This window comes from Ptychodera flava, chromosome 22, assembly GCF_041260155.1.
Source record: "Ptychodera flava strain L36383 chromosome 22, AS_Pfla_20210202, whole genome shotgun sequence".
Lineage (NCBI taxonomy): Eukaryota > Metazoa > Hemichordata > Enteropneusta > Ptychoderidae > Ptychodera > Ptychodera flava.
The window spans coordinates 29,618,889-29,630,946 of NC_091949.1; the positions used below are offsets into that span (position 1 = coordinate 29,618,889).

The window sequence follows — 12,058 nt, forward strand, 5'->3', positions numbered from 1 at the left end:
ATACAGTGAACAGTCAGGGTTGTTTTTGTGAAAAGAGATCTCGGATCAAGTCAAGACTAGAATTCATTTATCAACAATAACAATGGTCATTTATGTTCACACTGGTATGTTGCTAAATACAGCATTGGGTGCTCTATGTAGTGATAGAATAACTAAAAATGCTGATACACAGAGATGAACATTGAACAAATGCTAAAAATTACAGTAAATGTCTTTTTAAGGTTGGGTTTACCTTGTAGCTTGTAAAGCAGTTGAAAGTTGTATGATAAAGAAGTGTTAATTTATGCAAATGTATGCAAATCACCCGATTTCTTGGCTTCTTTTGCCTCCCACTTTCAGAATTTCCAAAGAATTTAACTCCACTCCGGCTGGGTCAAATTTTCTGAAATTTCACATTATGTTTTTTACATGCTATATAACACGATGACTATCAATTGGTTTTGTTTGGCAATAAAGCTCATACATTTTTAATAAGAGGCATTTTGAACGGGATTTTGAATAAGAGGCATTTCAATTTTGCTGATCATGCTTTTAATCAATTATTAGTGTGTCAGTCTTTAAACCCTTACAATTTTAAAATGAGGATGGATAATGCCAAATAAAATAATTGTTTTATCTACATATACTCTCCTTTCAAGTGAAATATTACATTTCAGAAAAGACTGTCTAGTTTTTGAGTTAAATTAATTTTATCATTAATACCAAATTGAGGTTTTTTACCCCAAATATACACCCACTTCATCCTTTGAGTAAACTACTGCTACCATACTAAACTTTAGAGTCTCTGCTTTTTGAAAATATATGGTATGAGGGGGTTTCCTTGTCATCTTTGATGAGAAATATTGCTTTGAAAAAAACTGTGTTGGCAACATGCAGCTTCACCATAATTCAAAACAGAACGACTTGCCACTCTGCCACTTCTTAAAGTAACATGGTCACGTTGGTTCTCTGGGATTTTGTCAGTGTCAGTGTCTATGTCACTATCATATCAGAACCAACACCCATCATCATCACTCTCAATGACTCCATTGACAGAGGTTTCCAATTCAGAGTCACTGCTATCTGACTCTGACTCATCTGTGACATAAATTGTTACAATATTTTTCCCTGACAGTTTTCTTAAATTGAATGAAGGTTGTGCATGTATATGTGCGGTTATAATTTGAACTTTTTCAGCTTTCAATTTTTTTTTGTTTTGGTAATTGATGTTTATCAAGGTATTTTTTTAATTCTTTTACTTTTAAATTTTGCAGGTTCTCACTCAAGAGCAACTTTAACCAGTCATAGTCCTCATATTTTTTATCCTCTCTTCTTTTCTGCTCCTTTTTCTATGTTCATTCTCATCAATTCTACCCTTTCTAAATTTTTTAAATGTTCTTCATAACTTTTTACAGTGCTTACATCTACCATAAACTTTTTTGAAAATAAATTTATGGCCGACTCATCTTCAAGTTGCTTTTCAGCGAAAAGTTTTTTAATGTTTAAAATAAAAATATTATGTATTACTGTCAAAAATATATGGTGATAAATTTACAAAAGGGTTGATTTTCCAATAATCCTGTATGGGCATCCAGAAGATCATGTGGCACTGCATCAATGCTATGGTGTCGGATTGTTGAAATATTGTGTACACAAGAATTTGCTGTAGTCCAAGAAGTGATCTCAGTGTGTATGAGGCTAGGAGAAATGTGGATAGGCTTACACATTGTGTATTGATGCTAATACTTTTGTGTCCCATTCATTCTGATATGTATAATCAAAGATTTCACAGTGGCGGCTGGCAGAAAAGGCAAAAAAAAACAAATTAACATGTATTGTTTCGGGTCATCTGAAAACATGCGCATCATGACTATTTTAAATTAAAGTTTGTTAAAAAAATTGAAATATGAATGCTCTGTCAATTTTGAAAAATACTGCTGACAAAATGTGAACTTGACTTACACAGGGTTATCTGCATTTTAATATGAACATTGGATTGTGAATGGAATGAGCAGAATAACATGTGAATTCATGTTTTGGATAAGGTGTTTTGTTCAAGAAATGTTCTAAAATATTCCTCAGCAATAGTTGCTTTCAGTGGCAGCTACTTGGTTTTATGAAAACCAATTAGAAAAAAAAGAAAATTAAAAATAAGTTGGCTTTCACCAATTTTAATTCCTAATGTTTAAAACTTTCACCTTGAGTCTGCAAATATTCAGCATAATCAAATGAAAATGTATGCTTAACTTGTGCATGTACATGTACATCTCACTTTCCAGAAAATCTGGATATCTGCAAATGATCTACCATTAAACTTCAAGATATATATCACTTTGCCAATTATCTGCTCCTCTGATTTTCTGTTCACTATTTCTAACGTAACTGATATCTTTGCTTGTCTTTGTGTGCATCATATTTATCAGTGAGACATAACGAAAAAAATATTCATATTTAGTAATTAACTTTTCTTCAGAATTTACAACCAGATATGTTTATTGCTACCCTTTCCAAAAGTGTGCCACTTGCAGTCCCTGCAAATCATTCTTTTATAGTCACATAACCCTGAAATGATTTGTTATATCATCGATTATATGTCCACTACAGTATCTGCAACTTGTTAGACTGGATATGTCTATAATGTACAAGCATGCATGTATATATTGGGGGGCCATGGAAAAAACCCAGGAAAGATGAGGGGGGCCATAGATTTTTTCTATAATTTACTGGGGGGCCGTGGAAAAAAATCACCCAGAAAATAGAAAATCCTCCACCCTCCCATGAAATAAATTCTGAATCGTCCCTAACAACTGACAAGCAGACCAGAAATTATGACTGGAATCACAAGGTCAGGGCAAATTAGAATATGAATTTCTTATTTACACATTTTAAAAAACATAAGTTTTTCATAAAAAATTCAGCTGTTTTAAGCAGACAATTTTACACAATTGGAATTATTCAATGTCTTCATCAAAAGGATTATCTTACTTGATTTGTAGGATTTGAAGAGGAGACATGAATTGGATCCTGTGAATTGTCATGGCTGTAAATATTGGTAGTCATTACATGTGATTCAGAACACTAAATAAAAAATACCGCAATTATACGGTGTCGCTCAAATTTGATCAGAATTGGTACATACCAGTATGGGTACCAATGATCAACAATAAATGTTGTTGCTATCTGTTCAGTGCAGTAAAATTCTACGTTGATGTTATGACAATGATTTCTGCACAGTACAACCAGAAAAACAACAAGAAATATTCAAACCAGAAAAACAAGAATGACAAAAGTAATTAAGGTCTGAAACTTTAGGTACTGGAGGTCAACTTTAGCAACATGCATAGCAGAAAGGCAGCTAGCCCCCCTTAGTTTGACCATAGACGGTCTTCCTCCCCTCTACTGTCTATGGTTTGAGCAGGTCTGTTAATATGTAACAGTTCATAAACAATGACAGGAAATGACTCAAGTCAGTGGAGTAAGCCTGTTTCAAGCCTGTTTCAGGATTTCCCTTTTTCTTACCTCATTTGCACATTTTTGACACTGATGTGTTCACTTGAACAAATTCACATCTCAACCCCACATCTACCTGTACAACAAATACTGAGACGGTAGCTTTTGCGGTATGGGAGCCTTGTGTGTGACGGACATACATCCGCACATACCCACAAATATACAGACATACAGACGCTACTCAGACTCATCATATAAGCTCTTTTTGGTATTTATATATAAAACCAAATATGAGCTAAAAATGATAAATTTCCTCCTTTGGCAATTTACAAACAATAAAATCTTTATTAACGTAACTGAGGTATTGTATTTGTGTGTAATCCGACACTTGATGTAATTACCATCTATGTACAAGGTGGTGCCGATTATCTTTTGCTATTCATCCGTGAGTTGTATGTATGTACACCAAAAGCAAATTGCAAACTTGGACTTCAAAACATTTTCATCACTCTTATCACACCAAAAAAACACACCTACATAAGACTCAGTGGAAAACTTTATAAGTCTGACACACCGAAAACACACCTATCTTGGATTTTGTGCTCATACGAATGACAAATTAATTCTTTTCAACAATTTTGAGCTTTTCTTTCATATAATGGTAAACTTATAAAAGTTTCTGTAACCCCTCATAAAGAATCTGTTCGTAACTGAATTCTCCCTAAAAAGTATGGAAACATGTATTCTAAATTTCAAAATCACTCAGTACATTCACAAAAATCTAATAATATAAGCTGCATTAAGAAAAACAAATACTACAGGAGGTCACAGGTCAGGCAGATAATTACATATTCAAACTTCGACCTTACGACATCACATGTTGTAAAGCAAGGCATTTGATTGGCCCATTGTCAATGCCATCATTCAAATTCACGTAGTTGAGCAACGTCTATACATTGTACCTTTGCTTGGTTATGAGTTTCAATGTTTTAAACACTGTTTTGGTGAGTCAAAAAATATTGAAAAACATTGTGTGATAATGTTAAAGCCAACAAGTCCCTTTAACCTTTTGTTACATATTGTAAACTTTAATATTTCAGAGCAAGTTCTCAGACTTTCTATATTACTTTTCGAGTTTTCTTAAATTATTGAGTAAAAAACAAGTACTTTTCACATATATTTGTTCTTTTGTGTGCAATGGTGATGTTTGAGGGTGTTACAGGGGGTAAGCCTACCGGTAATTCAAGCGCCAAGGACCACAAGCAATGAGCAATGTGCTGTGTGTTGCAATCTGCACTGCAAGTGACCAGGATGACCTTTGACCTCAATTAAATGAATATTGCTATAAATCAGTAACTACAAGTTCTACACCAATGATACTTATAGACATGAGGCAACCAATGGCGCCACATCCTGTACATCCATTATTAATTATATGCATATCTGATTTTGGGCTAGCCAATGGGGGCCAGAGGTCTAATTTTTGCTGGACATTCATCATGGAAGGAAAGTTTGATCTAAAAATATCACGTGACTGGGATGACCTTTGACCTCAATTTAATAACTTTGCCCATACAAGTGCCACAGCCTTCATATTTGGCGTCACATTATGACCCTAATTAACTATATGTAAAAATAAAATGTTATTGATGTTGACTATGACATGAACAAGGACAGTCGATGTTTGTTAGGCATAAAAATTGGGCAGGGTCACTTTTTTCTCGCAAACATTTTTGAAGGGTCACTTTTTTACACGCTGCATCATTATGAAAAACATTGCCCTCCCTCCCTATAATTTTAGCCAAGTCCCTTATTGCCCAGCACATATTGAATTCATGAACATACATATTGGGAGTTCACCACTTCATGCATATAGAAGGTGATTTAACAGCGTAGATGAATCGATAAAGTGAATTAGAGTGAAAATGCAGCTATTTCTAGCTTAAACTGGAGATTGTGAATTGTTAAATTTGGCATGTGGCTCACGGCATGTGCACGTGGCCCTTGGTGCTTGATTTAGGCTTACCCTGTTACAGGTACATCTATAATCCACCTGAACGCTATTGATGCAACCAGGGGTAGCAAAATCTTGATATGTATGGATGGATTATGGGTGTGTGGTGCTTGATTTAGGCTTACCCTGTTACAGGTACATCTATAATCCACCTGAACGCTATTGATGCAACCAGGGGTAGCAAAATCTTGATATGTATGGATGGATTATGGGTGTGTTCTGCGAAGGTGTCATGTGTGCACCTACAACCCAGCAACAATTTTGTGTACACCTGGGGGTGGCGAAAGCAAGGTACTTTCAGGTGGGTTACAGGTGTGCTTCTTAAGGGTGTTACAGGTGCACCTGCAACCCATCTGAAAAATCATTTTCAGATGCACCTACGGGGGTGGGTAGCGAAATCATGATACTTTCGAGCAGGTAACAGGTGCACCTGTATACACACCTGTTGTGGTCAATATGGGTGGGGTTCAGGTGCACCAGGATGAGTGAACTTTCAAAATGTTGTCATGGCAATAGTCAAAAAGATTTTAAAATTTCCACTCGCTGACATGTCACAAAAATCTATCACTGACAAACACTGACTGCAACTAGTAACACTGTTGACTTGGCAGACATTCTTACCTTCAAATGATTTGAGTCAACTAATATGAATCTTTGTCAATAGATGGCGCTCTACAACTCTTTGATAACAAGTCACTGATATCAACAACTTTACACATGGCAGGATCATTATTTGTACAGAATTTCGTTTCTGGCAAATTTCACAATGTGCAAGAAGTCAAGTTCATCTTAAGTTCCTGGAACACATCATCCTCTTCAAATCCAGATTCACTGTAATCTGAAGCTGAGCTGTCATTGTTAGAAAGTTTCCTATAGTCTGAATCTTTCTCTGGCGTCAATGCACCTTTGGGCTGTTTTGTCCATTTTAGTGTGATATCACCATCAATGTTTGCTAACGTTGTGAGTTCATCATCATCGATCGTTGTAGTCTCCTCCTCCTTGGCAATCTTCGCTCTCTGCAATGCACTGCTAAAGTTCTTTAGTTCATAAGAATTCCCCTTTTGACTGCCCAGTTCTGAACCAAAGGATGGTGAAAGAGCAATGTTGTTGTTGGACAGCTGGGGTCTATGGTTTTCATGAAGAGAAAACCACTGCCATATCGAGTCTACAGCCTCACTGCCATGCCTCTTCTGTGATGAGCCATTGTGAGACAGCAGGTGAGCTCTACCACTGCCAAGTTTACGGTCTTTGTGTCGATTATCAATGGCAGTCTTCATGGCCATAAATAGGAACAGGTAATCAGCCTGTGGACAATGAAATTATTTTGCAGAATTAAATTTACATTCCAGGACTGCAACAAACCAACAGACATTTAACACTGGATAATAAAGGGTCAGTAGCTGTAACTTTTGATGATTTTTTCACCATTTTTTAAAATGTGCACAATGGTTTCTTTTTCTTTCCACCAAAGCATATTCAGATATACAGTATTCAGCTTGTCAACTCTGTCTGTACATGTGTAGACTGTATTGTTATTGTTGACAAGTGAATTCTGGTCCAAAGTAGAATTCAAATGTGAACAATGACAGTGCATTTTCAGCTCACATTTGGTACATGTATATATACCAAAGAGAGATTATATGATGAGTTGACGCTGTCTGTATGTATGTATGTATGTTGCTTGGTATTCAAAATGCCCATATGAGTGCGCTGTTTTTAAAAGTGGCCACCCGCTTAATATCTGTGATTGGTTAGATTTTCTCTTTCCAATAACTGTGGCAAAATTGGAAGAGGTGACAGTATACCTTCAACAGTGGTTGTATGTTGTAAAGCATATTGTAATAAAAATGAACTTTGATTTGATATTTGCAAAACATGGAGAAGTAAGTGAGCATAACGAGTATGTATCTGTATATATGTGTACCATATAGACTCAGAGAATATTACAATGCCTATATTGATACCAAGTCAAATAACACTGAACACACATACAAACATATATCTGTCAGGGCATTGTCTCTTCTGGTTTTTTTTTACTTTCTGACTGAAGTACCAACCAATCAATGTTGTTGTCTTTCTCACATTTGAGATTTGTGATTTTTTATTGTTGATAGAACTGAGATATCAATGGATCTTTTTTTGTAGTCATAATGAATGTACTTTCTAATGTAAGAGATAAACATCAATGCAGTATTGACATAATATTTGTTGGTTGAGATTTGGCACACAGTCTGATAAAAAAGAATACTCTATTTCCACTTGACTATTTCAGTTTAATTATGATGGCCAAATTTACCTTGGTATGAAAAATGCCAGGTCTACGAAGAGTATACAACATTGCTATCTCATAAACATTGATGATGTTTTCATTCTGAAGTTGCTGATGGAGGGTGGATAATGCACAGAATGTTGCAGCGATACAACCACCAAATCTGTTAAAAAAGGAAATATTTACAAATGTGAGTCATCAGATGTTATTGTTATTTAAAGTTTCAGTTAAGAATTTCATGCAACTCTGGGACAGATTAACTTAAGAAGTAAAGAGAACAGATACTCTATAGCTATGAGGAGTATCATAAAAATTATCATCATTATTATCATTATAGTTTTCATCATTATCATCAAATTTTCCTAATAGTGATAAAATCAATTAAAGCCCCAATAGCTGCAAATATGTAATAAACGGATCTCAAAATATCCCAAGTTTTCCAAGAAGTTCTCTTTGAATAAGATCCATTAAAGACTGAAAGAATGTACAACACTGTCATTAGTGTCAAAAGTGGCCTATAAATTCAAACGTTTTAACGTCATTTTAGATTCCCCGCTATTTTCGAAAACTAAGCACGTGACAGAGAAAATAAATATTAAAACAACACAATGTTGGCCATCCTGTGTTGTGCATTTAAGCAAATGGCATCATGCTTGTTTCTGTATGATCATGATGTGCAAGAAATACTGTATTTTTGTACTTTTCTGTGGGGCGCCATTTTATGAGTGCAGTACCCGTTTATTATTTAAGGTAGCGACTCAGGTTCGTTGTCACTATTTTCAATCCTCATTTTCATAAAGAAGACGTGGTCACACACCGACATGTGGTACTTTTTTTATCTGCTCGGTCACCGAAGCGTTCAGAAAATGTGTTAGTTTTTCAAAAACAGTGCGCATACGGCTGTTTTACTAAAAAACACGTGTTTTTTAGTTTTTTTACTCAAAAAAGTGTAAGTACAAATCTCCAATCGGCCTTGGTGATCTGTTTACGGCAATCGACGGCTGGGTATACTGGGCAAAAAACCTTGTCCCGGATTTTTGAAATTCGCTTTTGTTTTCGCACAATGCGCCTTCAAAGTGTCAACTTGACGTTTTTTGCATAAATTATCGGCCTTTGTTCACGTTTGTCAGGATATCTTCACTTCCAGGCCCTTTATCGGAAATCTGAGACACGTTCTTTCAGATATATTCATTCACTGTCCACAGGTGAAAAATCAGGCTAGTCTGTTCAGGCGCCGCCGACTTATACTTATTTGAATAATGTATGCACTGCGAAAAACGGAACTGAGAAAATCGACGATTTGAGTAAACTACCTATGCGTCACACATTGAGACCAAGAAGTCCGACTCGCGCACTATTTTCTGCGAATTTTCTTACACCAGGACTAGGTTGAAATATTTAGAGTCAGTTTTGGAATTTTGAATATGTTTAGGATTGCAGATCATGTGAAAATACAACGAAATTATACACTGAACTGGCAAATGCTTAGTGCCAGCAGTGGGTGGTATTTGCACAACAAACACAGAGGGGTAATTAGCGATTTAATCCATTTTTGGAACGTTTAACTAGCATATTAACTGTATACTGTTGTCTCAACGGTTACCATCTGGTTACCAGAGTTCACAGTCAAGACGAAGACGTCGAACTTGTGTAAAAAGTCTATCTGATCGAGACCTGTGTGCTGTCGTCACGCGATCGCGTCGGGCATTCACTTGTTTTGACTCAAGTTGTCTACTTCCTGTCTTGCGATCGGAAATTTATGCATGTCCTTTGTGAAAAATGATTGCCAAGTTCATGTTAGCACCGACACTGTATGAACGGGACGTCAGTTGCTAGTTTTCCTACCTCAAGATGAGACGAACACACGTAACTCTTGACAACATAAAATGTCTGTTGTATTTTCTTAGCTTTTGCACCGCACTGCAAACTTGTGGCCCTTCGTTACGACGGGAGAGATTAACTCATGTTATTTTTTTAAACTTTATTTATATGTGTTCTTGTATAATAATCACGCCATAGCATAGAACAGTGCAGGCTGTCATCGACACCGTGTTCCGAGAGAGAGAGTATCGACTAGTCTGCAGTGGAGTCACTCGACTTGTGCAATACCAGCGCACACATAATTATTTCGGAGATTTTTACTTTTAGTCAAACGTTTGATGACTGACCTCATATAGCAAAATTGCTAGTTTCAGCACTTCTAGAAGTTGAGCCGGGTTTGTTTTACGTTCAGTGTTGAGGTCCAGCTAGCAGCTGTGGAGTCTGCGGGTAATTGATAAGTTTAGACAACACGCACACAAGAATCATTTGTGAACCCTCGCAATTCACGTTTGACGTAATTAAATTTTTGGGTTATATTTAAAGAAAGAAAAGGCATGAAATAAAAAAAAAATTGCATTTCGTTTCGAAAAATTAGCAGATCGGTGAACTTGCTCTTGTGAATCTGCATTATGTGTGTATGAACTCCTGCACTCGCTTGGGAAACTCCTTGACATAAATGTCGCGTGGTGTCGGGTACGATGTTGTTCAAGGTTTCTCAGCAGACACGAAAAGACTGCACGATAGAAAGATGAAACTTCGAGTTTAAAAATATAAAAGAACACGATACTAACACCAAGCATGTACAGCAAGAGTGATAAAATTATCGCAACTAACAGAAGTTTCATCTCGCTCAGGCTAATTTTTGGACTCGGGTATGTAATCAGCATAGCCTAATATGTTCGAAAAGCAGCGTGTCAAATACTTTCATAGTTGATGAACTGAGCACGTCTCCGTTATTGTCTGCGTCCTCGGATAAATCTGACTCTTCACTGCATTCTTGATCGTTATTGTAGGGAGTATGAGCCAAAGTCGGACTGTTTTACATTTAAATCGACCTTTGCGCATGTTGCCGTCTTTTTCAGGTCTGCTTTTGTGGACCTCGCTTGCCTTTTCGATGATATGGAGAGCGAGCTCCGGCTTTGGTCTGCTCAACGTGTTTGCCGTAGTACATGCGGAGTTCAGAACGCTGAGCATAACATTGAAGCTAGCGCATGCACACTATACCGCCAAGCCTACACATAATCTCTGCATGTTTATCAAAGATATCGTGGTCGGTAATCCGCGACAGTTAAGACAAAAGGGAAATAATGGCACGCGGTGTAGCTGATAGTTTACCATTTTAGTAATATTTCAGGAATTTCCCGGTACGATGTGACCCAACACCTTTCCCCAAAAGAAAGACCACGTGTCGGTGGTTCGAAATTTGAAATAAAAAAAAAATTGCTAAAATTGACCTTTGAACCTGAGTCGCATCGTTAACCTGTTACAATGTGTAGGCATGGCCCAAATCAGTGAGCAGTGACACCTATACACGTCCTTCAGTTAGCACATTTACACTAACTAATTTTGATTTGAAAATAAAATGATGAAATTAATGAATAAAATTCGCAGCTTTTGGAGTTTTAATAAATTCACATGATAATAATCAAATTTGAATTACTTGTCATGCACTGTGACAGGTCCCTCAAACCGTTGTTTCCAATTCTGTATTGTAATTATGAATTCAAAGATTGACTCTGGTGTACAACTTTCTGGCCAGTATACATGCTGGAACTGACGCACATTCATCATGTAATCACCCTGAAAAAAAATAATAACAGAATCATTGCATTAGCTAGTAGTTGGAAGAAATCTTTGGTTAGGTTTTGAAAGCTAAGAATCTAGTCTCTGTTTCATCAGAATGAGATTACAAGAGTTGCAGAGAGAAGAGAGAGAGAAAGACAGAGAGACAGAAGCTTATATGGATATACTGTGTACTTGATGTATTTTTATTTCTATCTATATAAATAGCAGGGTCCATACACTGAAAGCCTTTCAAGAATTATTCAGCAATTTTCTAGGGCTTTCTTGGGAGGGCCAAATACCATTTTATAGATGTCATTTTTAAGTACATTATTTTTACATTCCAATTTATGTATCCTTTTTATGGTATTTATATAAATCCCATGAAATTGTTCGCCGCGTGATGTCATTGTATGCAAGTGTTGTTTCACTGAGTTGTACAACTTCGAGCAAAAGGTGAGAAGTTGTGCAGTTATCCGAGAAACATGAGTATACAAGACGTCACACAGACGAAAAATTCCATGGGATTTTGTATTTTTATTACATGTCTTCTCAATTTTCGTTTGATCTGGCTGGATTAAAATTATCGTCGAGGATTGAAATAATATTGTCACGATCTAGATTTTATTTCCCGGGATTACTTTCATTTAATGAGTAAAACGGCCCATCACCCTGGAAATATGCAACAGGGTACTTTCATTCATAAATCCCATCAAGTTGAAATTTTGATACACCAAATGCCA

General features: G+C 36.4%; 1 protein-coding gene across 4 annotated transcripts in view; it reads right to left on the reverse strand.

Moving 5' to 3' along the window:
- Positions 1 to 2,858: 2,858 nt before the first annotated feature.
- Positions 2,859 to 12,058, reverse strand: part of LOC139123151 (receptor-type tyrosine-protein phosphatase gamma-like) — a 41,083-nt gene continuing 31,883 nt past the window's right edge. For 3 of the 4 annotated variants that reach the window (XM_070689208.1, XM_070689207.1, XM_070689204.1), the window contains exons 17-21: positions 11,194 to 11,333; positions 7,740 to 7,875; positions 5,596 to 6,747; positions 3,715 to 5,482; positions 2,859 to 3,057 (exon numbers count right to left, since the gene is read on the reverse strand). In XM_070689208.1, the coding sequence (XP_070545309.1) occupies positions 6,205 to 6,747; positions 7,740 to 7,875; positions 11,194 to 11,333 (819 nt within the window). In that variant the 3' untranslated portion in view covers positions 2,859 to 3,057; positions 3,715 to 5,482; positions 5,596 to 6,204. The remainder of the gene's footprint in view (positions 3,058 to 3,714; positions 5,483 to 5,595; positions 6,748 to 7,739; positions 7,876 to 11,193; positions 11,334 to 12,058) is intronic. The other variant, XM_070689205.1, reaches the window with a different exon arrangement.